Source organism: Asterias rubens, chromosome 3 (assembly GCF_902459465.1).
Source record: "Asterias rubens chromosome 3, eAstRub1.3, whole genome shotgun sequence".
Taxonomy (NCBI): domain Eukaryota; kingdom Metazoa; phylum Echinodermata; class Asteroidea; order Forcipulatida; family Asteriidae; genus Asterias; species Asterias rubens.
In genome coordinates, this window is record NC_047064.1 from 16,635,099 (window position 1) to 16,660,754 (window position 25,656).

Sequence of the window (25,656 nt, forward strand, 5' to 3'; positions counted from 1 at the left end):
GGAGTCGCTTCTTCTTGTTGGTCTTCCTCGCTGGGGACAACTTCTTTAGTGTTGAGGATCTCCGTCCTGGTAACTCGCTTCAGTGGCCCAGTGCCATCAGCCAGCTGAATTTCATAAACATTCTGCTGAGGTTGTGAAACTACAACATAGGGGGTTGCCTTCCAGTGGTCCGCGATCTTGTTCCTTCCAAGGGGGTGACTTCGAAGAAGAACTCTTGTCCCGATGGGTATTCCTTTGTCGTTAACCCTGACGTCATTGCGTTTACACCTGCTGTCTGCCTTCTGTTGCATCTTCCCTCGGGCCAATGCACAAGCATCCTTCAACTTCTGTTGGTGTTGTTTCACCCACGCATCTAGATTTGGTGAAGGATTGGTCACCGTCTCTGCTAAGCCGAACATCAGATCGATCGGTAGGGTTGGCTCTCGTCCCATGTACACAAAGAATGGTGACAACCCAGTGGATGAGTGCGGCGTACAGTTATACATGAAAACCAGCTCTTGCAGGTGCTCTGTCCATCGCCTCTTCTGCTCTGACGGTAGGGTACGAAGGAGATTATGTAGAGTCCGGTTGAACCGCTCGCACTGCCCATTTCCCTGCGGATGGTAGGCAGTGGTTCGGCTTTTGATAATCCCATACACGGAGCAAAGGTCTTTCACCAGCGTAGACTCAAAGTTCCTTCCTTGGTCGCTGTGAATTCTCCTTGGTACACCGTACTTTTGAAACCACTCCTTGGCAAGTACCTTCGCGACGGTTGATGCCTTCTGGTCCCGGCAAGGTACCGCGATGGAGAATTTGCTGAAAACATCGGTCATGACCAGAACGTTTTCTTTGCCATCTGAAGATTTCTCCATCAGAGTGAAGTCGATCGCAAGGACGTCTAGGGGATGTTCAGCAAGAAGGGTCCCCATGGTGGGTCTGATGTTTGGAACTGGTGCCTTTGCAACAGTACATCGCTCGCACTTCTTACACCACCTCTCTACGTCTGCAGCAATGCCTGGCCAGTAGAACCTCTGTCTTACCAATGCAAGGGTGCGCTCCTGTCCCTGGTGTCCAGCTTGGTTATGAAGAGCCGTTAGTGCCACTGGCTGTAGCTTGGTGGGCAGAATTAACTGAGTACGATCACCTTCCAAAGGATCTTGGGAATGAAGATAGAAAACACCATCCTTCTCTCGGATTCTATCCCATTTCCGTATGAGGTTTCTCGTGGCTGTCGTCTCTCGTCTCAGTTGGGTCAAGTCGGGTTTGGCTCCATGCTTCCAGAACACCAAAAGTCTGGAGATCACTGGGTCCTCACTCTGCAGTCTGGCCAATTCTTCAGGAGTGTACCCTGGGAGGGTAGTCGTTGCTGGGGTAGCCTCTACAGCAATGGCTGAGCGGACGCTTACTCGGTTTACCTTGGGTGCTGCGTCAGAAATCCCCTGGAGTGATGTAGAGTGGGTTACCTCTGGCAGGGTCTCTTCGGCATGAGCTGTCTGGCGACTTAGAGCATCAGCGTTCGCGTTGGACCTGCCAGAACGATACTTGATGTTGAAGTTAAATTGGGCAAGCTGGCTCACCCATCTCATCTCCGCTGCAGCAAGCTTGGCCGATTTAAGATATGACAAAGGGTTGTTGTCCGTATAAACCGTAAACTCTCCTCCCAGAAGATAGTCTCGAAACTTCTCCGTTATGGCCCATTTAAGACCAAGCAACTCCAGCTTCATCGAACTGTAGTTCGACATATTTTTCTCGGGTGGACGGAGACTTCTACTGGCATAGCAGAGAACCACCTTGCCGTGCTTCTGCTCTTGGGACAAGACAGCTCCCAAACCATCAAAGGAGGCATCAGTCTCGACGATGAAAGGCAGGCTAAAATCTGGATAACCCAGGATAGGAGGGGACGTCAGTCGCGCTTTCAACTCCCCGAAGGCCTTGGTGCAGTCTACGTTCCACCGTTGTCGAAAATCCTGCTGTTGACTTGACGAAGGACGTCTCCAGGCAGCTCCCTTCTTACACCCATGTTTAGTGAGAAGTGCATGGAGAGGTGCTGCAATTTGGCTAAACCGTTTCACGAACTTCCGGTAGTAGCCAGCAATTCCGAGGAAAGCTCGCAGCTGCTTCTCTGTTTGGGGTTGCTTCCATCCACCAATGGCTTCGGTCTTGGCAGGGTCAGTAGCGATTCCTTTTGCAGAGACAACATGGCCCAAATACTTGCACTCCTTCCGGAAAAAGTAGCACTTCTTGGGTTTCAGTTTCAGGCCATGCTGTCGAAGTCGTTTGAACACTACCTCCAGTCTCTCTAGGTGTTCTTTGAAGGAGCTAGAAAACACCAGGATGTCGTCGAGGTATAGAAGAAGACTCCCATAATTTAGATCTCCGAGAACAACCTCCATCAGCCTCTGAAACGTCGCTGGGCTGTTGCTGAGTCCGAACGGCATGCGGGCATACTCGTAAAGACCACCGGTGCCTGCACGGAAGGCTGTCTTCGGGATGTCCTCTTCGGCAACAGCTACCTGGTGGTACCCCTGCACGAGATCCAATGAGGAGAACATTCTCGCACCACCTAGGGAATCCAGGGCCTCGTCAATTCTTGGGATGGGGTAAGCGTCCTTCCTGGTCTGTTCGTTTAGTGCCCGATAGTCTACGCAGAGGCGTATGCTACCATCCTTCTTGCGTACGATGACAATAGGTGCAGCGTATGGACTGGTAGAGGGTCTAATAATCTTCTGGTCAAGCAATTGTTGTAGATGAGCCTTGACATCTGCCATCTGGTGTGGGGGTACTCTTCTGTGGGGCACACGGACAGGTTGGTCAGTGGTCACGGGGATCTTGTGGGTAACGGTTGTAGTGAACCCCAGGTCATCTGCTCCCTGGGAGAAAACATCTTTGTATCTACCCAAGAGCTCCGTCAGCTTCCGCTGTTCGTCACTGTTTAGTCCTGTATCTTCAAGGTCGATTTCAAAGGGCAGGTGTTCTTGCATCGGTGGCTCCGTTGTGGAAAGACGATTGGACTCTACTTCTCTCACATCTAGATGGATACCGTTGCTTGTCGCCGGGGTCGCATCTGAACTGGATTTAAGCACCCAAATGGGGGAAACGATGCCAATCCTGCTCCTAGGCTGCAGCCACACATCCTCCTCGCCTAGGTTCACCATCTTTGCTGACACGGATCCGTTGATGGGGATGGAACAGGTGTCTATCACTGCTACATTCCTGGGGAGGTTGCCATAGTTTCCCTGTACAGCCTGGATCAGAACCGCAGGGCTATGTCGGAGTTGTCGTGTCGTACAAGTTATGACCATGCTGCTACGGGCTGGAATGCAGATCGGCTTTCTCCCCTTTAACCTCGCAAATTCTAGCTTGGGTGACTGTTGTTCACCTAGCTCGAACGCTAGTAGTGCCTCGGCCCAACAGTGGTTTACGCTCCCCTTCGCTGTCTTTAGGTAGTTCCTCCCGTGCTTCTCCTCCAGTGCTGCCCTCACCTCACTTATCACGTTACAGCCGAGAAGACCAGTAGGCTGGTCCACCTTTCCAGACTCCTTTGATATGAGTACACCGACACCACCAAGTTTGACTCCGCAGACGTCCATGTCGAGCTCGGTGTATCCGACATACGGCAGCTCCGTTCCATTGGCAGCATGGACTCGCAGCCAGTTCGAAACATCCTGAACTCTGGACGGCTGGGGTGTCAACTGCCTTAAAGTAGTCTCTGGTAGAATGGTGACTTCACTTCCTGTATCGATGATGAACCGGACCTGCCGACCCATCACCTCAACAATCACTTCCGGGCTCTTTGTCACCGCTCTACCAAAGACTTCCTCTCTGCTCCAATTCGCTGAGCCAGCTCTCTCTCCCTCCAGCGCCTGGCTCTTTACTGTGGAGGGTAGGCGTTTGGGGAATCTCTGGGTTGGGGCGGGTTGAAGGGCGTGGCCTCGGTCCAGGTATGGTGGGAAGTGTGGGTGGCTGTAGGGGGTGTACCTCTCGGGTCTCTTCTGGGTCTGCGACAAAATCTGGCGATGTGGCCTACTTCGCCGCAGTTATAGCAGGTCCGCGGGCCTCTGTTGACTGCCATGGGGCTGGGGGTCTTCTGGTTTGACAGGAGTAAGGACACCTGTCCACAAAGTTGGCTCAAGGCATCCTGGGTGGCCTTCAGCTGAGTCGCCTGATGGTCCAGTTGCTTCTGGAGGCTGCTGTCTACCTCGTCCGTCTTCGCCCTAGTTGCGCGGGCCTCTGCAACATGTGGTGGTGGGGTGCTCTCCCACGACAAAACAGTGTTCCGGAGGTCGGCAAATTCTATGTCCTCCTTCTCTTGCGTGTACCGTCTCACCTCACGCCGTAGAGACGCATCTGCCAGCCCTGATGAAAATCTCTCTATCAAGATGGCGTTTTTGTTCTCCAGTAGGGGGCTGTCCTCTGAAGTGGCGGTTTCCACCTTACGGAGTAACTTCAGGAGATTGAGGGAGAATTCTTGGATGCTCTCCCCTCTATGCTGACGTCTGCCGTAGAACTCCTCCCATCGTGTGGACGGCGTCTCGTGGCATGCATATGTCAGCATAATGTGCTCTATGATGCGTGTGGGGGTACTTCTCACCAAAGGGGGGCAGAGACGTACCTCAGCTCGGGCACTGCCGGCGAGATGATCCAGGACTATCTGGGCGCCCTCTTCATCAGACATGTCCTTTGTCAAACGGAGCATGTCTTCCGCCCACTCACGGACTTCTGGATCTCTGTCGCTTGTTGGCTTTCCAGACAGCTTCGCTCCCCGGTCCCGAGGCATGACAACAATCTTGGGTGTCACAGCCTTCGCTAACTTCAGCTCCTCCAGCGTCGCTGTCAACATCTTCACTTGATCTTGCAGCGCCTCCATCCTTGTTGCGTCACACCACCAACCCTTTTTTGTGCTTGCTTACTTGTATCCTGTCTACGACGCCTGTGACCCGACAAGATTGGTTCTTTATACAAGTATTTTATTCACAAGCACAAAAGATTACAAAAAAAAAGGGTTGATGAGTAAGTCTATAAAAGAACAGAAAAGAAAAAGATTATAAGCAAACATAAGATTATACAATAGAAATGTAGAAAATAAAAACATTAAATCAAAATAACCAAAGCAAACCTGAAACATTAAAGTTCTATGGCAAATAGCAAATGTCTCAAGCTTAAGAAGATAACTTTTACAATAGAGAAACACATTTATTATTATACCCTTTAGCCAAAGATAAAATAGTTCCTCAGTCCACCTTATTAAATATTCACGAAAACCCAAGAGTACAGTTAAGAACACTAAGTTTTAACACTGCTATACACAATAGACACAGCTGTCCAGAAAGACAAATACATACTAATGAGCTAGCAACATGGCTGTAACATAAACAATCTAGATAGTGGTTCTGGATGTAAGCCACCTGTGCAGTGATCACATAGCAATTAACTATAGCATGCCCTCACACACACAGCACAGTATTGATACTGGTCAACACAGAGTTGTGTGATGTAGCTAAACCTATGTCAATAAACCAAACACACAGCCATGAACCTTGGAAGTTCCTAGGACATTCCACAGCTGGTGTACTTAATTACTTAATCTCTACATCTCTGCAATAAACAACCCATAGCATACAACACTAAGAATCTCATGTGGGGTCTATGCTAGAACCTTACACAAGAAACTGTAAATCTCTGAAGTTTCATGGAATAGAAACACAGAAATCTAATGTACAAAAGAAACAATAACTTAATCATAACTGAAAGACCTGAATGGCAAAAAGAGCAAAATAAAGAATAATAACAATTATCGAAAGTGACTCAATCAAGGTTATCCTAGCAAGAACTTTGCAATGAACTAGGTAAATCAGTTAACAAGAAAAACCAATAATGAAATGAAATCCATACAACTCATGCATTTAAACTTCTCTGTGACATGCACACTAAAAGTATGGACATGGGAGAGTCTAAAACAACAAATAACTGTACACTCCATCTTCAATGAAATGTAAAGTAAAATATAATAAACCAAACTATTTCTTAAGGAAACTTGTAAAAGAACTCTTTCCTTCCTCCATATAGCAAGGTAAATTAATCCATGGAAACATTATTCTCAACTGTTTCAAATATAAACAGAGTAGAGACAATCCAAAAAGGACAAGTTTGGGCAAAACACTGGCTTAATTAGTGCTTCCAAACTAAAACAAAAGTAACAACAAATGCAAAGAACTACAATTGTATAGACAAAGGAAACTTATTCAAACCCACTTAAAATACAAGGAATCTCCTCAGAAACGGCAATAATAATAAACACAAATATGGATTGTAGTCTAGCAGTAATAAGAAACAAAGAAAGATTTGGTACTTACATAACAAGGATGGGAATAACTCTGAAAACTGGAATGGCTCTGAGACTCTTGGAAAAATGACTTGCACACACGATGATAACTTGCAATGGAATGACTTAGTTGCACAATAGCTACACTATACCTGGGGTAGAGCTGGGGCTGACCACACTGACCATGCCCTGGGAAACAAGACCCTCAGCAGGTGGGCTGCTGCTAAGTCAACAATTAGTTAACTTAAGAGGGGGCAGTCACTTAAAGTGCCTGGTCACACATAAAATTGTTGCTTTACCTGCTGCCAACACATGGAATTCAAACTTCAAAATTGCCCTGACCGGGACTGAAACTACACTCTGCTGATTAAAAACACTTAAGAGTCTGGTGTTCTTAACTGCCCGGCCTTTATAGGCACACCGAGAAACCCACCAAAACTTTGAATTCAAGGGCATAAGTGCCCTGACTGGGATTGAACCCACACTCTGCTGATCAGAAACACTAGAGAGTTTAGTCTGGTGCTCCTAACCACTCAGCAACGAAACCCCCAAAAACTTTTGAGTTTCAACAATGAAATGACTGTCTAGTACTGATCAATACTTACAAATTGGGGGATTTCCTTTTACTGAAAAAACAGAAACAAAACAATAGCGTTAGTTTTGCTTTGCATAAATATTATTTCAAATGAGCTTCATTTTGTCCTACAATGTAGGAGGGCCATAAAAAGAGAAAAAGAAAAATGGCTTGCTTACTAGAATAATAGGAAAAGCATGCCATATCAAAGCCCGAAACACCTTAACCCAAGAGGTTTTCACTTGATTGGGAGCTTCCAGAATATCATTTCTTAAGTCTATCATTTGATTGGTTGGTCCAAAAATGTCATTAAATCCAAAAGTCTATCATTTGATTGGTGGTTCACAGAATGTCAATCAAAGGTCTATCATTTGATTGGTTGGTCCCAGAATGTCATTAAATCCAAAAGTCTATCATTTGATTGGAGGTTCACAGAATGTCATTCTTAAAGTCTATCATTTGATTGGTTGGTCCCAGAATGTCATTAAGTCCAAAAGTCTATCATTTGATTGGTGGTTCACAGAATGTCCATCAAAGGTCTATCATTTGACTGGTTGTTCACAGAATGTCATTCAAAATTCTATCATTTGATTGGTTGGTCCCATAATGTCATTCAAAAAGTTAATAGTTTGATTGGGGGTGGGGGGGGGGGGTAAATACGCCCCCTTGCAACTCTTGAGTTCAAATGACTTGTTTTAACTATGATCATGACTATGTATCTGGCAGACTCACTAGCTTGTTTCTGGCAGGCGTAAGCGTTGAGCTCAAAGCAGTTGGTATCACTCCACTCTCCCAGACCTTTATTACCAGCGTACATTGTGATACAGTCAGAGCCATCCAATCTACCATTGGGTTCATCATCAGCCCAGTTGACATAGTTTACTGCAGAGCCATCATTCCACATCATGCGATCTATAAAAAAACAGTGTATCAAACCAATGAATCAATTTATTATACTGAATATTTTTCTAATATATAAAAACTTTCTACTCCCAATTTGCGAACTCAATTTCCATACTTGTTACGGTATCCTTCAAAGGGTCAGATCCAAAACTAACACTATGCGATGCAACAGAAAATAAGGAACATTTGGCTGTAAATTAGGGAGTGTAAAAAAAAACCATCTGCTTATTTTCATATGTACGCTGCGATCATTAGGTTTTACTCGTTCTGTTGCGGGTGGTGCTTCCACTAAAGCCTTTTTTACCCTGCTGAGGCGCTTGATAGGCTGGGTCAGCTTACGTAACTGGTTGTCTGTTAATCAGTAGTATTTAAAAAAGTGTTGAATACACAGAAAAATTATTTTCCCAGCAATGTAGTTTATTATTTCAAGATTTGGTCACAAGGGGTTTGGATCTGACCCTAAACTGGTTTTAAAATTGTAACAAAAACAAAATGAAATTTCTTGACCATGGTTAGGATCTGTGATCAAAGGTACAAGGATCAAAACTGTTTGGTGATGCCTAAATCAATTGGAGACTTTCGGGTGATAGGTTTGAGATCTGGCTCCAAACTGGTCTTTCAAATTGTATCAAATATAAAATGGCCATAGGTAAGACTTTAGAACGCTAGGTGGCAGCAGACCTAACTAGTAAATTTCTGTTGTTTACATGGCTCTAAGCGTGCATACATTTACCTGCCAAGTCTGCTGGCACCTAAGTGTCACCAAAAGCCTCCCTTGAGATGGTCTGAGTATAGACCAATCCAACAAATCAAAGTTGGTAGCGTCCTCTATTGAAAAAATTTACAACTGCGGTGTCTTTTTGTGCATACTCTAGGCACTGAAGACACCGCAGCAAATGGCGCGAGGTGCTCAACACTTGCGCGCCTGGTGCGCGCCCGGTGTTCACATGTACATACCGCTTGGACTTGGTGACCGGTGCATTCCCAGCCACACCTTCCTCTTCCCAAGAAGGAATCGAGCCTTGGTATAGAACCAGAGGTTGTCTTCTTCAGAGTGGAGACTGGCGAGGGTCGCTCCATCCTTGGCGCAAGCTTGCCTGGCCTGAGCGTAAGAGTGATAGAAGAGAGCTCCTCCGCTGTAGGTATCAAAGTTATAACAATTGCCTTTGTATTCAATCCATCCTTCTTCACAATGCCATGGTGACCACTCTGGGGGTTCTGGTGGTTGAACTAAGGACAGAAAAAAATTTCAATAAATACATGATCAAATTTTACAGGCAACTTGGAGGCCACCCACTCCACTGTATGCAAAAAGGACACTTTGGTTGTACATAATACAACAGACATTTTTTCCAACACTACTCAAAAAGAGATATTCACATGGTGTTACCGCAAATCTCTCATACTTATACTTCCACCATGCAAAGTTTCAAATCCCACTTTAAACTACTTTACTGCCCACCAAAAGTAGTATTGAAATAACCTGTGGATGTTAAATATATTTTGGTTTCACCCTGTACATTAAGCACTTTCTAAAGTTCTGCAAAAAAAACAACCCTCAAATCACTTGGGCAGGAGTTAAACTCTGAACAGTACTGAGTATACACATCGGTGTAAGGGTTATTCTCTGTCAAAGTACCCCGACTGCTTAACGATTTATTTTATTCTTTCATTAGTCTGTGTTTCATAAAAGACATTGGACATTATTGGTAATTGTCAAAGACTAGTCTTCACAGTTGGTGTACATGTATCTCAACAAACATGTATGCATAAACAAATACACTTGTGAAAATTTGAGCTCAATCGGTCGTCGAAGTTGCGAGATATAAATGAAAGAAAAAACACCCTTGTCACCACAGTTGTGTGCTTTCAGATGCTTGATTTCGAGACCTCAAATTCTAAATCTGAGGTCTCAAAATCAAATTCGAGTAAAAATTACTTCTTTTTCGAAAACTACATTACTTCATTGTTTCTCACAATGTTTTATACTATCAACCTCTCCCCATTACCCGTTACCAAGGAAAGTTTTATGCTAATATTTATTTTGAGTAACTACCAATAGTATCCACTGCCTACAAAATAATAATAAAGCAGAAAATATTAAAAGTTCCAGGTGATATACTAACATTTGGCCTCACAGATTGAACTGTGCTTCTCATCACAAGGGTCATTCAACCAATTTGAAGATTGCTCTACTGCAACGCATTTCCCTTTCTGTGGCGAGTCAGCTCCCCAGTTGGTATAAGTGACAGGTATCGACGGGTAGGTCCAGTTGTATTCCCCGGTACCCTTTAATTTTTGTTTTTTAATAAATAATAATTATGAATTAGGTCATACAAACTAATTGTGGTTGTCAAGCGAGGACTCTCCTTAAAGGAACACGTTGCCTTGGATATGATAAGAAAGATGTTTTAAAAGTCAAATATAATGATCCACACAAGTATCACTCCTAATTGCGTGGTTTTCCTTTTACCTCGTAGACTAACACAGTCGGCCATTTATGGGAGTCAAATGTTCGACTCCCATAAACGGCTGACCGTGTTAGTTCGCAAAGTAAAAGGAAAACCACACAATTTCGAGGCAAACTTGTGTGGATCATTGTATTCTACTTTTAAAACATCTTTCTAACCATATGCATTTTATAACAAACTGTTACAAACGCTTTTCAAAGACCAACTCGACCGATCCAAGGCAACAAGTTCCTTAAATTATTGTACTTATCTAAAAACCCAATGTAAAGAAGACAAGGAAGAAATTGTTGATTTGCGATGTGGGAGGAAAACCATAACTTTTTCAAGGAAGACCCACAGTCAGTTAGGGTCTGAAAACCCAATCAACATAGTGTCTCCGGCATGATCAGACTAAGTATGGGGGTCAAATGGTGAAAGGGGAGGAAAATTAAAGAGTATTACCACCCAAATCATAATGTTTAACAAGATTTTTTACAATAGCTAGTTGAGATTTGTTTTTTCCCGCTGGGGGGGGGGGGGGGGTGGGGGAGGGGGTGGTTGTGCGTATAAAATTAACCGACCTGTGTAAATGGTGAACAACATTTCCAGATTATGAAAAGAGTTTTTTTCAAAAGGTCATACCTTTAGAATCAAAAGTGTGTCACAATGCAGCTTGGTGTGTAAGATCTTTTAAGCAGGGTATAAAAACTCAAAAAGTTAATTCCCCCCCCACACCTTCTACTCAATGTCACAGAGCCCGTTACAAATAGTATTGAAACCTTACTCCTAATTAGAAGTGAAACTCACCGCTACATCGCTGAGACCGATCCAAGCCCTACTAACTGTTTGATTGACTGACACAAGGAATTGCAGAAATCCATCAATATAACCATCTGGCGCTGTTGCAAGATGGCCCCCTTCTTCAGTACAACTTTTTTCGGCTTCCTCGAAGGTGAGAAGTTCAGGTTCCAGACGCAGGCATGTGCCTGAGATTTGAATGTAATTTGGTATTCCGCAAATGGATGGTCCAGGAGCTATTGGTTGTGGTGTAATGTCAGGATCTATCACAGATAAGATGGGTGAAACAATTTCATAGAGTTGCTTACTGTAAGCATTTTCATTATAAACTATAGCAAAAAACAATCCTTTAAAATATTCAATGTTGAACAATTTTGATTTCGTTTTTGAAATTCTTGTTGGGTGGTTCAAAAAAAATGTATAATAACAAATGAAAAAGAGAAAAAAAATCCAACAGGCCAAGATCATCATTTTCATTCCCGACTACAGGGTAATCTACTTAGTTGTTTGTTTAAGCCAGGAAAAATCATTTTGGGAGACCTTTGATATGACATTTTGGGTTTGAGCCAATACTTTTTACTCTATTGTATGGACACTGATGGATGATAACTGTATTATGAAGCTACATGTATTCAATATTTAATACTACAAAATTTGGTGGTGGATAATGTAAGTAAAAGGAATTCAGGATTTTTTTTTAAAAATTGATTAACCTTACATGTAATTCCTTACCATAAAAGTGACTTTAGTCAACGGCACATTCTTTCTTATCATCTTATGTCATAGGCAACAAAAAAGGCACTCAAAGATGAGCACAAAGGTAATTTCTAATAAAGTCATAGTTTTTTCACGTTCTTCCATACCCAAGCTTACCATCAAAGGTAAAATTAAACTGCTTTTATGCAATCTCTCCAAATTGGATATACCAAACCACTGAGCAAACCTGTCTGCCCATGCATACACCTGTTCTAGTGTTTTGGGTTTTCATTTAACTGACGTTTCTGCATCGTTGTTTAAAGACACTGGACACTATTGGTAATTGTCAAAGACCTAGGTGTATCTCAACAAAATGCATAAAGTAACAAACTTGTGAAAACTTGAGCTCAATTGGTCGTCGAAGTTGCAAGATAATAATGAAAGGAAAAAACACACATTTCCCAAAGAGTTGTGTGCTTTCAGATGCTTGATTTCGATACCTCAAATCCTATAATCCGAGGTCTCGAAATCAAATTCGAGGAACATTACTTCTGTCTCGAAAACAACGTCACTTCAGAGGGAGCCGTTTCTCACAATGTTTTATTTTGAGTAATTACCAAAAGTGTCTACTGCCTATAAAGTAATAATAAAGCAGAAAATATTAAAAGTTCCACATGATACTAACATTTGGCCTCCCCCATTACTCGTTTCCAAGTAAGGTTTTATGTAATTTTGACTAACTACACGTACCAATAGTATCCACTGCCTTTAATATTTTCTTCATGGTTAATTACTAAAAAATTAATACTATCTCTGACAACTTTGTCGGCTCTACATGTACCATACCTGTATGATACCTGACAAATTATGGATGATGTAAAAGAGTTGAAGTAATTCCAGACATCCACATTAACTTTCGACGTCTATGAAAATAATCTCAAGTGAATAGCCATTGAACCTAGTCTCAACAAACCTAGACTTTGGTCAAGACCTTCGTGGCTCCGACAGCTTTTTAAACAATGGAGCGACTGGAATGGGAGATCAGGCGTGTGAGTCAAGTGGCGAAGCCAAAAGCGTGCATGGTCTCCCCTTCCAGCTGTCTTGGCTCGCGGCTCTACAATACTGTCCAGCCAAGAAGACCCTGACAAAAGGCTCCAACATACCCAGATAGCATTCACATAGGTAAGGCAGTTTGACATAGCAGTCGACATCATCCCATTGGCCAGGCATTGATGGGTTAGCGACCATTTTCACACAATCATCCGCACCCTGGAAGATTTTACAATATGCAAACAAGCATTAAAGGATTTGCGTACTTTTTTGTAAAAAAAACCCCATAATGTCCACACAGATTGAAACTAAACTTCACCGTTTGGAGATAATGATGGTGAAAAGTTTCCCTTAAATTACTACTAGCTGAGGTGCTGTAGTTTTTGAGAAATGAGTAAAACAATGCCACGAAAATACGTTTCACATGCTAAAATCATTTTTGTCTTTAGAGACGAATATTATTTTTGTGACTTGTTTTGCTCAGTTCTCAAAACACTTCATCATGTAATAATTTAAGGGAAACTTTCTATCACCATTATTTTCAAACTGTGTGAGTTTGATGTAAATCTGTGGACATTGTGCCCTACAAAAAGAACCAAGACCCTTTAAATGCAACATCAATTCATAGTTATAAAAGTAAAGTGAGTCTGGACATTTCATATTGAGATTAGGACAATTGAATCAAAGGGGTTTCACTAAACGGGGGCCTATCGAAAACAGAAAAAAAATTCTATGATTGGTCCGTTTGGTCCTGAAAGTTCAAATAAGCACAAGACTCGCACAGTCTACCATTCGTGACTCAATCCACACAGAAGATAGTTCCAAACAGACACCATCTTTATGGGCAAATTGAATTTCGGCTTGCAGGCACTTCATGCACCAAAAATATTAGTGCAGCTGCATTGTTCACTTACCAATCGTGCAATGAGTTTTGTGAAATCTGCGCGTTGCTGCACGACGATTTCATGCAAAATGCATGACGATGTGTTCAAAATTGCTCGTAAAGATTGCCGATTTACGTCATATTGCAACATACATAAATAAATTTATTTATATACATGTATATAGACATTTCTGGAGACATGCAGTGTTGTTGCTAGACCATTTTTAGTGGTGGGGGTGGGTTCTAAATCCAATTAAGTCTACCAAGGGCAAGCGGTTCAAACCAAATTATTCATGTTTAGATATGGGGCCTTCATTGCTTAAGTGCAATCTGAGGGAAAGGAGTGCTGAGCAGTCAAGGGACTTTTGCCCAGAGTGCTAGGCTAAATTTGTTAGTTCTGGGCAGGTCCGCCTGGCACCATCACCCACTCTGTCAACAACACTGGAGACATGTTTTCGAAGACACACTTCTAAAGGGGAATTTAACAGAAAGTACCATCTGGATATATTTACCGGTAAGTTGTCGAAATGTAAATAACCATCAGGTTGACCAGGAGCCCAGTTGTCAAAAAATCCAAAATTTTCTCCATTCACCCATGAGAAGGTTCCTTCATCATGAATATCCCATAAACCTATCCACACATCGCTCGGGGTATCACTGCCGCTAAGCTGGCTCATTAAGTAGGCCAGCAGATCTAATAGAAGAATATCAAACTATAAGTACAGTGCTAACACACATCGGAGTATGGGTTAAATCAAATTTAATATTCTTTATCCCCGATGCAAATATAACATCTATTATATATCGTTGCGGTACCCGCTGCCAAAACATAGGATTCAAACTGCCTCCAGCTATCGGGCAACCTCGGTAGTCTAGTTGGTAAGACACAGCTCTAGAATTGCAAGGGTCGTGGGTTAGAATCCCAGCCTAGTAATATGCCTGTGATATTTTTTCAGAGGGTTCAGGAAAGTACTCAGGAGAGTATAAATTTTTAAAAACCAAAGTTAATATTCTTTATCCCCGTTGCAAATTTAACATTTATTATAAAAGTACACATGTAAATGACCAACATTCAGGCCCGTAACTAGGGGTGGAATTCACAAAGAGTGAAGACTAGTTTGTCTCGAGTTAAAATGAGTAACTCATCCTATTACAATGTACTAAGGACTAACCTGAAGTTTTTAATATCTCCTATGACTAGTCCTAAGTTAGGACTAGTCCCAACTCTTTGTAAAATTGACCCCCTGGTAATATATTTTTTTTGGGGGGCGGATATGAGAGAAAAGTACAGAGGCACGTTAGCACTGCCGTATCACAGCTATGTAGGGGGAGTGTGACAAGTGATGTGCCCCCCTCTTAGGTTTTACATTCTTTGGACCTCATACATGTATGTAGCTCAATTGGTAGAGCATCTGCTCGCAGCGCCAAGGGTTCATTTCACTTTTCTCTCATCTCATGTTTGGTTACTTTCACTTCTATAATGATTAGCCACCATACCAAATCAAATAACGTAAATGTACATGACTATGTATTTTATGTCTCAAGGTTTAAAGGCACTGGACACTATTGGTAGTTACTCAAAATAAATGTTAGCATAAAAACTTACTCAGTCACAAGCAATGGAGAGCTGTTGACAGTATTAAACATTGTGAGAACAATTTCCTCAAAAGTAACGTAGTTTTCGCTAAAGAAGTAATTTTCCTCGAATTTGATTTTGAGACCTCAGAATTAGATTTTGAGGTCCCGAACGACAACCAATTGAGTTCAAATTTTCACAGGTTTGTTATTTTGTGCTTATGTTGAGATACACCAACTGTGAAGACTAGTCTTTGACAATTACCAGAAGTGTCCAGGGTCTTTAAAATAAACAACTAGATAAATAAATCATGAAATAAATAAATAAATAAAATTCTAGCTTGAAACACGTCTTCCTTACGTTGTAAAGTTCCTGATTCAATAGCTGCCAGGTTGCCACCTATTGCCGAATTCCTACATTTGGTAGCGGCCTCTCCAAACATTGCCTCCTCATTGAAATACCGATAGCATTTATTCCCAAACTTGAACCACCCGTTCCTGCAACCTCCATGGTCGATAGGTGCATTGACTGCACATCAAAGCAAAAAATGGGAGAGTGAGATAGAGAATTGATGAGCAGAGGTGTGGGATTAGAAAAGCTGGGGGATTTGAAGGACCAAAGCCAACAAACTGAGAATACCTCATTTACAAGTTAGATTTGAATGATTGGTACAATGACTTGCTTTAGTCACAAGCTACTGCTTAAATTAAGGCAGTTGCTGTTTCATGGTTCAGGGGTAGCCCTGGCGGCCTAACACTTGCGTTTTGTACTACAGTGACGTCCTGGGTATCAGAAATTTTCAAAGCTTCATAACTAAAATCTTACCAGCACGAAAGCACCAATTTCAACAGATTCACATTCCATGGCAGCATATATTTTTCTGCGGTGGGTTTTGATCGTCATATATTTTTCACAAATCCGTCATTTTCATGAAAAAATGCAGCTTCCAACGTTAAGAAGTTCACATTTTTGTTCGTACTCTCACAGTCTGCCGTGTGTACGCAAGACGCACGACGCGCAAATCTTGCGTTGCGGTTGCTTGTTTAACGCCAGTCAAGATACGGTGAGTCAGAATTCATGCGTCTTGCATCTTGCACGCGAATGTATACGCGTACGCACGGCAGCAGACAACACTGTGAGGAAATGATCAAATTTTAATGTTGGGAGCTGCATTATTTCACAAGAATGACGGATTTGTGAAGAATATATGACGATCAAAACCCACCGCAGAAAAATGTATGCCGCCATGGATTGTGAATCTGTTGAAATTATAGTGGCTTAATTGTTGCAGGTAAAATGTGAAGCTTTGAAAAACTGTTCGCCCCAGAAACGAACCTCAATAGTTAGGACTTTGTAATTGTGTAAAGAGGAAGAGTCCTATTATAGGGCTAGGTTCGGGGCAAGCTTTTGCGTAGTTCAAAATGGGGGATACAATACACATTTCTGAATTGATGTAATACAAGGGTTTGCTCAGCTAGAAGTTGCTTTACGATAGTTTCTCTGAACTATTTCCCATACCAAAATTCTCTATTGACCCAATTCACCTGACGTCATCATCAGAGTAACATTGGATCGCCATACTGGTGGTCAATGTCACTGTGGGTTATTCAGTGAAGTGCACATTTGAGGTGATGCGGCGTTTACATTGTACACAAAAACCTATTGCCCATCACCAAAATGGTGAGCGTGGCACAGTCGCCGCGTGTGACGTGCACGCAAGGGGTCAATAGTCTTGGGTATTTCATTTTAATCTGTTCCTTGCGACTCAGAAGTTAATTAAGACAAAAAGGTGGTAGAACAATGAAGACAAAAAACATCATAAATAAATGGAAAGTTCTTGCAAAGAACATATTTTTTGTAAGTTTATTGGTCACAATGCCATACTTGAGGAAGCTGAAAATATGTAACGTGTACTTACTTTTCTTAACTGCACAAATAAATTCCTTTTCCTGGCTACAATCTCTTCCTCTCCAAGTTTCATCTTTGCTCACAGAAATGCAGTTTTCATCATCAGCCATACCTTCTGGTTGCCCGTCTTCCCAAAACACAAAGTCAATGGGGTTACCATCAAGAGCTTGAAACTTACTATCTGCAGAGAAAAACATATTAAGGTTTTAGTTTAAAGGGCCTGGGTACTTTTTGAATCGCAAAAAGCACAAATAATAATACTAATAAGTCTTAGTGCATGTATCTACCAATAAAGTACTCAAGGTGCCAAGATAGGTTAATGAAGTTATGAATATAGCAGCCACAGCCAGGAACACCGGGGGTTTTACATTAGTTTAAAGGGCCTACATGTAGGTACTTTTTGAATGACACAAAACACAAAAAAATAATAATTATATTGAAGTCTTAGTGCATGTTTCTACCAACAAGGTACTCAAGGCACCAAGATAGGTTAATAAAGTTATGAATTCAGCAGCCACAGCCAGGAACACCGGCGCGAACCCCTTCTCTTTTCGATTAGTGCACCTTGTTCTTTTCCGTGTGTTGCACAAAACATGGGGGCCAAAGGCTTTAGGTCCCATCCGAAGGACAAAGCAATGGTAAATAATAATAATAAACGTATTAGTAACGTTTTCCAAAGGATACAAAGCGCCAATTATTTTTACTGCAAGGTGAGTGGGAGGAAATTTTGAATGAGATCTAATCCTTAGCACACCATGTAATGGTTTTACATGGTGCTACGGCGCATACAGCAGCCACAGCCAGGAACACCGTGGCAAACCCCTTCTCTTTTCGATAAGTGCATGCACTGGGTTCTTTAACATGCGTTACACAACACATGGGACCAACGGCTTTACGTCTGATTCAAAGGACGAAGCAATGGTTAAGTGTCTTGCTTAAAAACACAAGTGTCGCGGCTGGGGATTCGAAACCACACTCTGCTGATCAGAAACACCAGAGTTTGAATTCGATGCTCTTAACGGCTCCGCCATGACACTTCCACAAAAGTGTCTTGCTTTTCAGGACACAAGTGTTGTGACTGGGATTTTGAACCCACACCCCAATGAGTACAATCTTGACAGCACAAGCACACTGCAAAAACGAATTTTGCAGCCCAGCCACTCTAGGACAGCAAGAATGCTTTTTTTGAGAGTGTCACGATTCAAAATTCAAGATTCAAGACACTGATTTAGATGATTCAATTGTAATTCTTAATGAAGTTCTGTGATGTTTAACAACTCTATTGCTACAAAACTCTGTATTGAACACAATTCAGCCTTTGACTGCGAAATTTGAGTGTTCTAAATAAACCAATATTAATAATGTACCTTCATCTCTGCTAACTCCAAGCCACAGACTATCAGATGTGTATGAATACGACACTGCTATTACTCTGTTCTGTGAGATGTCATGTGGAACAGCAACAAAGGAGTCCGAATACACTTCCTTGCATTGTTCCTGAGCAGCTGTCCAATTCTTGGGTGTGGTTTCTTGGTGGTAACACCAATATTCATCTTCGGTGAAATCATCTGGACATTGTCCACGGGCATTAATTGGTGGCTTTGGAATCGGTGCTGTCAATATCAAAATTCAGAAAATAGAATTAGCTGCTGCAAACGGCTTACATATGTACTTACCACAAGGACCCAATGGTACAAATGCAAAAATGGTTAATGGCCTGGCGTTTCGACCCGAGCAGAGTCTTTCTCGAAGGCTAATGCGACCAAAGAAAGATTCTGCTAGGGTCGAAACATCAGGCTAATAAAATATTTCTTGCACTTATAAATTCAAGAAGAGTGTAAATAGCTGTTAGAGTTTGCGTTGGGGAAATATTTAAATTTACCCAGTCAGTTTCCCCTGTGGTTTATTATTTGAAATAATGATGACAATCGGAGATTAATAAAGAGAAGTGACATTGAAGAGGCTCTTATATTTAATACATATAATGTAGATAATAATAAAAATAATATGGATTTATAACGCACACTTCTCCAGAAAACCGATCAAGGCGCCTACACAAAATGAAAAAAATTATACAATAGAAAATCACGAATAAACATAATTTAACTTATACCCAATGAAAGTCTAAGTGAACTAGTATGTTTTAACATGTAGTTCCCTCTTGATGTTGTTGAGTGATGTTGTTTTGCGAAGTGAGACAGAGAGTTTATTCCATTCCATAGGGCAGGAGCAGCTTTGGCGAAAGCATGGTCTCCGTAACGAATTGTTTTAGACCTTGGCTCTAAGTGAGATCCAGCAGACCGTAGATCGCAAGAGAGATCCAGCAGACCGTAGGGCACGACTGCTGTGCTTAGTGGAGATTATTAGTTCACAAAGATACTGTGGGGCTTGTCCATGCAGAACTTTAACACAAGGAGGCAGATTTTTAAGGTGATGATCCTCTTTGCAATGGGGAGCCAATGTAGGCGTCTTGGGACGGGCAAAATGTGGTCGTATTTTCTGGCTTGGACATCGACTTGAGCGGCATTATTGCGTACACGTTGCAGACAAGAAATAGATGGAGCTGGAGGCCCAACCAAGAGCGAGTTGCAACAATCCACGCGGGAGGAAAAGCTGTAAACACTACTAACTTTTTGGGGGGAATATCCACAAAACTGCAGACCAGAACAAGTGTCACGATGAAACTTTTTTTTCTTCTTCAAAAAACCTCAGAGAAGACTTTTCTTATTGTCTCACAGGTAATGTTTTCATACTCAACAGAAAAAATAAACATTTTTTCTGACTAAAAGTCAATATTTGAACACAATTTTTAAATCAAAGATGAGTTGTGGTATTAATAGAAGTAAATTTGCATCGGGGATAAAGAATAATAATTTTGGTTTTTACCCATACACAGATGTGTTAGCACTTTATACTTAGTACTTACCCAAGTCCTGCGAAAACAAAATATCACAGGAAAATTTTGGGTGGAATTCGAATTCTATAGCAGTGTAGACTACCGAGATTGCCCGGTAGCTAGAGGCAGTTTGAATCCTATGTTTTGGCAGCGGGTACCGCAAGTATATAATACATGTACATGTACATGTAGATGTTAACAGTTGAGTTAGCGCCACCAACAACAGGCTGCTCCTTTATAGCTCCTACAATAACATCTAGTTTGAGCCATTTCCAGGAGGACATTTCCTCTGAGGTGTATACAGACCAAGTTTCCAACACTGGTGACAACACTGGACATATTCTGGATTGAATTCTGAATAATTGCAATGACTGCCCAACTACATAACAAAAGGCTTCACCTGATAAACTGTCATATGCCAACCGCCTGTGCTGCTGACGTCACCAAAACCACTGATTGCATTGACATTGCAGGCTGGTTTCCGACCCAATCGCAACACTGCTGAACAGATAGCAAGTCTTCGAATGGCAATTGATGCGTGCCGCTCAAGGAAGCGGAGTATAGTGATAAGCTTTGTCGACTTCTCCAAAACATTTGACTGTGTCGACCGCGGAGCCCTGAGACAGATTCTATCATTTTACGGCATACCAACAGCTTTCATCAACGCAATAATGTCACTGTAAACCAACACTTCTGCATGTGTCCGCACATCCTCGGGTTGCACTGACGAGTTAAACAGGACATCTGGTGTGCTCCAGGGAGATACGTTGGCGCCCTACTTGTTTGTCATTGTCATGGACTACATCTTACGTCAGTCGCTCACCCTAGAAGATGCTTACACTGTGAGGAGACGTATGTTGGTACGACGGACGGCCGTGAAAATCCCTGCACTTGCATACACTGATGACGCAGCGCTGATCTCTGACGATCCTGACGCAGCCCAACGCCAACTACATCGCTTTGAGGCAGCATCAGCCAAAGTAGGTCTGCGTCTGAATGCCAGCAAGACGAAGGTCATGTACATAGGAGACATTCCACACACTACCATCTGTACAACCGCCGGCGTCCCTCTCGCATCCATAGGAGACATTCCACACACTACCATCTGTACAACCGCCGGCGTCCCTCTCGCATCCATAGGAGACATTCCACACACTACCATCTGTACAACCACCGACGTCCCTCTCGCATCCATAGGAGACATTCCACACACTACCATCTGTACAACCGCCGACGTCCCTCTCGCATCCATAGGAGACATTCCACACACTACCATCTGTACAACCGCCGACGTCCCTCTCGCATCCATAGGAGACATTCCACACACTACCATCTGTACAACCGCCGGCGTCCCTCTCGCATCCATAGGAGACATTCCACACACTACCATCTGTACAACCGCCGGCGTCCCTCTCGCATCCATAGGAGACATTCCACACACTACCATCTGTACAACCGCCGGCGTCCCTCTCGCATCCATAGGAGACATTCCACACACTACCATCTGTACAACCGCCGGCGTCCCTCTCGCATCCATAGGAGACATTCCACACACTACCATCTGTACAACCGCCGGCGTCCCTCTCGCATGCATAGGAGACATTCCACACACTACCATCTGTACAACCGCCGGCGTCCCTCTCGCATCCATAGGAGACATTCCACACACTACCATCTGTACAACCGCCGGCGTCCCTCTCGCATCCATAGGAGACATTCCACACACTACCATCTGTACAACCGCCGGCGTCCCTCTCGCATCCATAGGAGACATTCCACACACTACCATCTGTACAACCGCCGACGTCCCTCTCGCATCCATAGGAGACATTCCACACACTACCATCTGTACAACCGCCGGCGTCCCTCTCGCATCCATAGGAGACATTCCACACACTACCATCTGTACAACCGCCGGCGTCCCTCTCGCATCCATAGGAGACATTCCACACACTACCATCTGTACAACCGCCGGCATCCCTCTCGCATCCATAGGAGACATTCCACACACTACCATCTGTACAACCGCCGACGTCCCTCTCGCATCCATAGGAGACATTCCACACCGTACCATCTGTACAACCGCCGGCGTCCCTCTCACATCCATAGGAGACATTCCACACACTACCATCTGTACAACCGCCGGCGTCCCTCTCGCATCCTGTGACGACTTTTGCTACCTGGGATGCAACGTTGTATAGCCGAAGTGCCATTCAGCGACGACGGCATCCGGCATGGGTCGCCGCTCGTAAACTCACACCTGTGTGGGATGGAATAGCCAGCGACAAAGCCAAAATGCAGCTCTTCAAGGCCACAGTCGAGACAGTGCTTTTGTACAGCTGTGAAGCTCTAGCAATCACCGACACCATGGCCAAGAATCTTGACGCGTCTCACCGTGCTCTCATGCTCTCATGCGTTACAGCGAAGTCATCTTCATTTGATCGGCCATGCTCTTCGGAGACCTGAGGTGCCTCTCGCTACTTTTGTAAATCCACAAAACATGCAAAACCAGCCATCTGAACCCTTTCGACAGGGTGGAAGCCTCCGCTGCACCTACATATCACAGCTTATAGACCTCAACGCCATCGGCCTACAACACGATCATGCTATTCAAGCTGCCCTGGATTGGCCTGGATGGCAGAGACGAATTTCTAACATTGGACAAACCCATGGTCACAATGTCTCGAGTCGAGTTCGGCCCGAGTAGTTTAACTATTTATATCTTATTCCAAAATCTAAGACAGCTGGACCTGTCTGGTTGTAAGTTCACTGCCCAGACACTGTCTGCAGTCCAGTAAAAATTTTGAACACTAAGAGAAGGTATACAAGGTGTATCCCAACATACATAAATCAACACTAATCTGGAAAATGTGGACTCAATTATTGGTCATCAAAGTTGCAAGAGAATGATGAAAGAAAAAAACCAATAACAAAGTAAGTTGTTATGCTAACATTTGTTTTCAGTAATAACCGAAAGTGTCCAGGAACCTATAAAGGGATAAATTGCCTTTGATCGGGCGAGTTGGTCTATGAAAAGCATTTGTTAAATTGCATATGGTTGAAAAGATATCTTAAAAGTAGAATATAATGATTCAAACAAAAATACCTCGAAATTGCACAGTTTTCCTTATACGTCATAAACTAATACAGCACGCCAGTTTGTGGAGTAAATTTTTTGACTACACAAAACCGCCGACTGTGTTAGTTCGCAAAGTAAAGGGAAAACCACACAATTTCAAGGCATGCTTATGTGAATCATCATATTCTACTTTTAAAACATCTTTCCATTTAAATGCATTTCATAGCAAACGATTTCAAACACTTATAGACCAACTTGCCCGATCCAAGGCAACATGTCCCTTTAACCACCAGAACAAAAACCTGGTCAGGTGACCCCAAATACTTACCAGAAATGAGACTACAGACAGCAGGTTTTTTCTCAAAACAATCGCCACTCATCCAGTCACTGTTTGAGTCAGAGTCTATCTCAGCAGACACGCAGCCTTCTGTCATGGACGTGGTGTTCATACTGGGCTCATTGGGTCCCCAGTCGGAAAAAACATACGGTGACCCATCATTCCAACTAAAGGTGTTACCCTGTCATACGAAACAAAACATGCACAAGGAAACATTAAACAGGAATTAACACTGGATGCGCATAGACAAACAATTTGTACCAAAGTGTTGGGATTGGATCTAATGAAAAAATAATAATAATAATAATAATAATAGGTGGCAGGATGAACAAAAAAACTTGTAAGCACAAAGTTCAGTTTCAGAAGATGGAAATTTGGTATTTTGTCGAAATAGGATTTGATTTTTTTGAGAACGAAATCTTTACCTCCAGGATGATAAAAAACCTAAGAACAAAGTACAGGGAAGTGGGAGTGCAAAAACTTGCGAGTGCAAAGCCTGCTTACATTTGTTTATCTTCATGGTGTTAAAAGCTCTAGTGACCATGTCTACTCTTCAATCTGGGGTGTTTTACATGTATTGTGCTTTTAAATTCATCTTCTCATGACGTTGATCTTAGTAATAGAATTGAAAAGAATTTTTTTTTTTATTATTATTATTACCGTATTACTATTTTTTATTCCCCTCAAAAACAGCCCCATCTTTCTGGTTAAAAACGAAGAAATCACATCCCTGCAAAAAAACTTCATAAGTCACAGGATTGAAAAAATACTAGAAGATTTGACTCCCTAGACACAAGATTTCAAGACCTACCCCTTTGCTCTCAAGACCGATCCAGGCAGATGATATTCCTTCAGTGAACATCATACTCTGGATGAAACTCGAATGGAATCCTGCAATGACAGTTGCTAAAGATGCTTCGTACCCGGGGAGAGTACAAGCCGATTTGGCATCAGCGTAGGTCATCGGTGTCGTCAAGACTTTGAAGCAGAAGAAGTAATATGCAGAGTAGTCGTTGTGGCCACCAATCCGGCACTTTGGTCCTGGCTGGACAGGAGGAGCTAGAGGTAGAACAACAAAAGGACAAAGGTCTTGAACCATTTGGTTACACAATAATCCCCAGAAAGGGATTTTACAGCGGATTTTTCCAGAACCTATTGTCCCTAAAAGTGCAGGTGAACAAACCGTGTCACATTAGGTGCATGCTTGTGCATGATGCTACACAATAGAAAGTTCAGGTGGATAAAGGTCAGCTGATGTCTGTTGAAACCGAATTGGCATGATCAGATATGGCGTCTGCCTTGAAGTGGTGCAGAACTTATAGCTCTTCAATTGAACTATATTTTACGGGACAGTGTATTCTAAACCTTTCATTAGAAGAATTTTTGGAGACTGAAGATTTCTGAAGAGTGTGAAATGAATCCAAGTGAAAACAAAAATATTCAGGATGGGCATAAGGGCCTGATTTCATTAAAGCTGCTTAAGCAGTAACTAAGCAAGACACCAGTCACAGATTGTACTTGTGAGGACATGGATGACATGCTATATCGGCTGGTATTCTTATTCTGGTAAGGTTAATTTTGCTAGGCATAGCTACTTTTTGTGCCTAAGAAGGTCCAAGTAGTTGGGCCCAGGTTGGCTCAGTGGGTTCTTTCCCTGCCTTTATACCTCAGTGGACCCCAGTTCGCATCCCTCCCTGGTTTGAGCCTTGCATGTGTATTGGGTTTTGATCAGTCCCTACCTGATTACATGTGTTTTTCCTGTTTGGGATTTTCCCCCTAAATCCTAAAGAGAACATTTCTTCTCGTTTCCTATTCACAATCCTGTTCTAGGCATTGTTGGATGTGTAAACAAATAAAGAAGTAAATAAATAGAAGAAATCAACTTATCCATAAATATACTCACTAGCACCATTTTCACAGATAAATGAGCTCCTCACATCACAGGGAGCATCCTTCCACATGCCAGGATTTTTAAAGTCCAGCGTCATTCGGACACAATTCTATTAATACAAAAATAAAACAAAACAAAATATTATACCGTGACAACTGTTTTAGCAATGAATGACACATGCATGTTTCTGGATTATTTTAAACTAATGTATTGACAGTATGAAAGTGAATCATTGGAAGATTTGTTTCCATTTGAGAATGACTTTGAAAATTGCCTGTCGAATGGCAGGATGGTCTGGTGCATTGGACTCACAG

The 25,656-nt window shown here is 42.6% G+C and overlaps 1 protein-coding gene across 1 annotated transcript in view; it reads right to left on the reverse strand.

Annotated features, from left to right (window-relative positions):
* The window catches only part of LOC117288109 (macrophage mannose receptor 1-like), a 44,074-nt gene that overhangs the window by 15,403 nt on the left and 3,015 nt on the right, over positions 1-25,656 (reverse strand). The window contains exons 4-16 of the mRNA XM_033768809.1: positions 25,355-25,451; positions 24,263-24,510; positions 23,443-23,632; positions 18,507-18,752; positions 17,150-17,320; positions 15,592-15,759; positions 14,168-14,349; positions 12,886-12,991; positions 11,036-11,289; positions 9,905-10,067; positions 8,736-9,008; positions 7,608-7,787; positions 6,907-6,927 (exon numbers count right to left, since the gene is read on the reverse strand). Of these exons, the coding sequence (XP_033624700.1) occupies positions 6,907-6,927; positions 7,608-7,787; positions 8,736-9,008; positions 9,905-10,067; positions 11,036-11,289; positions 12,886-12,991; positions 14,168-14,349; positions 15,592-15,759; positions 17,150-17,320; positions 18,507-18,752; positions 23,443-23,632; positions 24,263-24,510; positions 25,355-25,451 (2,299 nt within the window). The remainder of the gene's footprint in view (positions 1-6,906; positions 6,928-7,607; positions 7,788-8,735; positions 9,009-9,904; positions 10,068-11,035; positions 11,290-12,885; positions 12,992-14,167; positions 14,350-15,591; positions 15,760-17,149; positions 17,321-18,506; positions 18,753-23,442; positions 23,633-24,262; positions 24,511-25,354; positions 25,452-25,656) is intronic.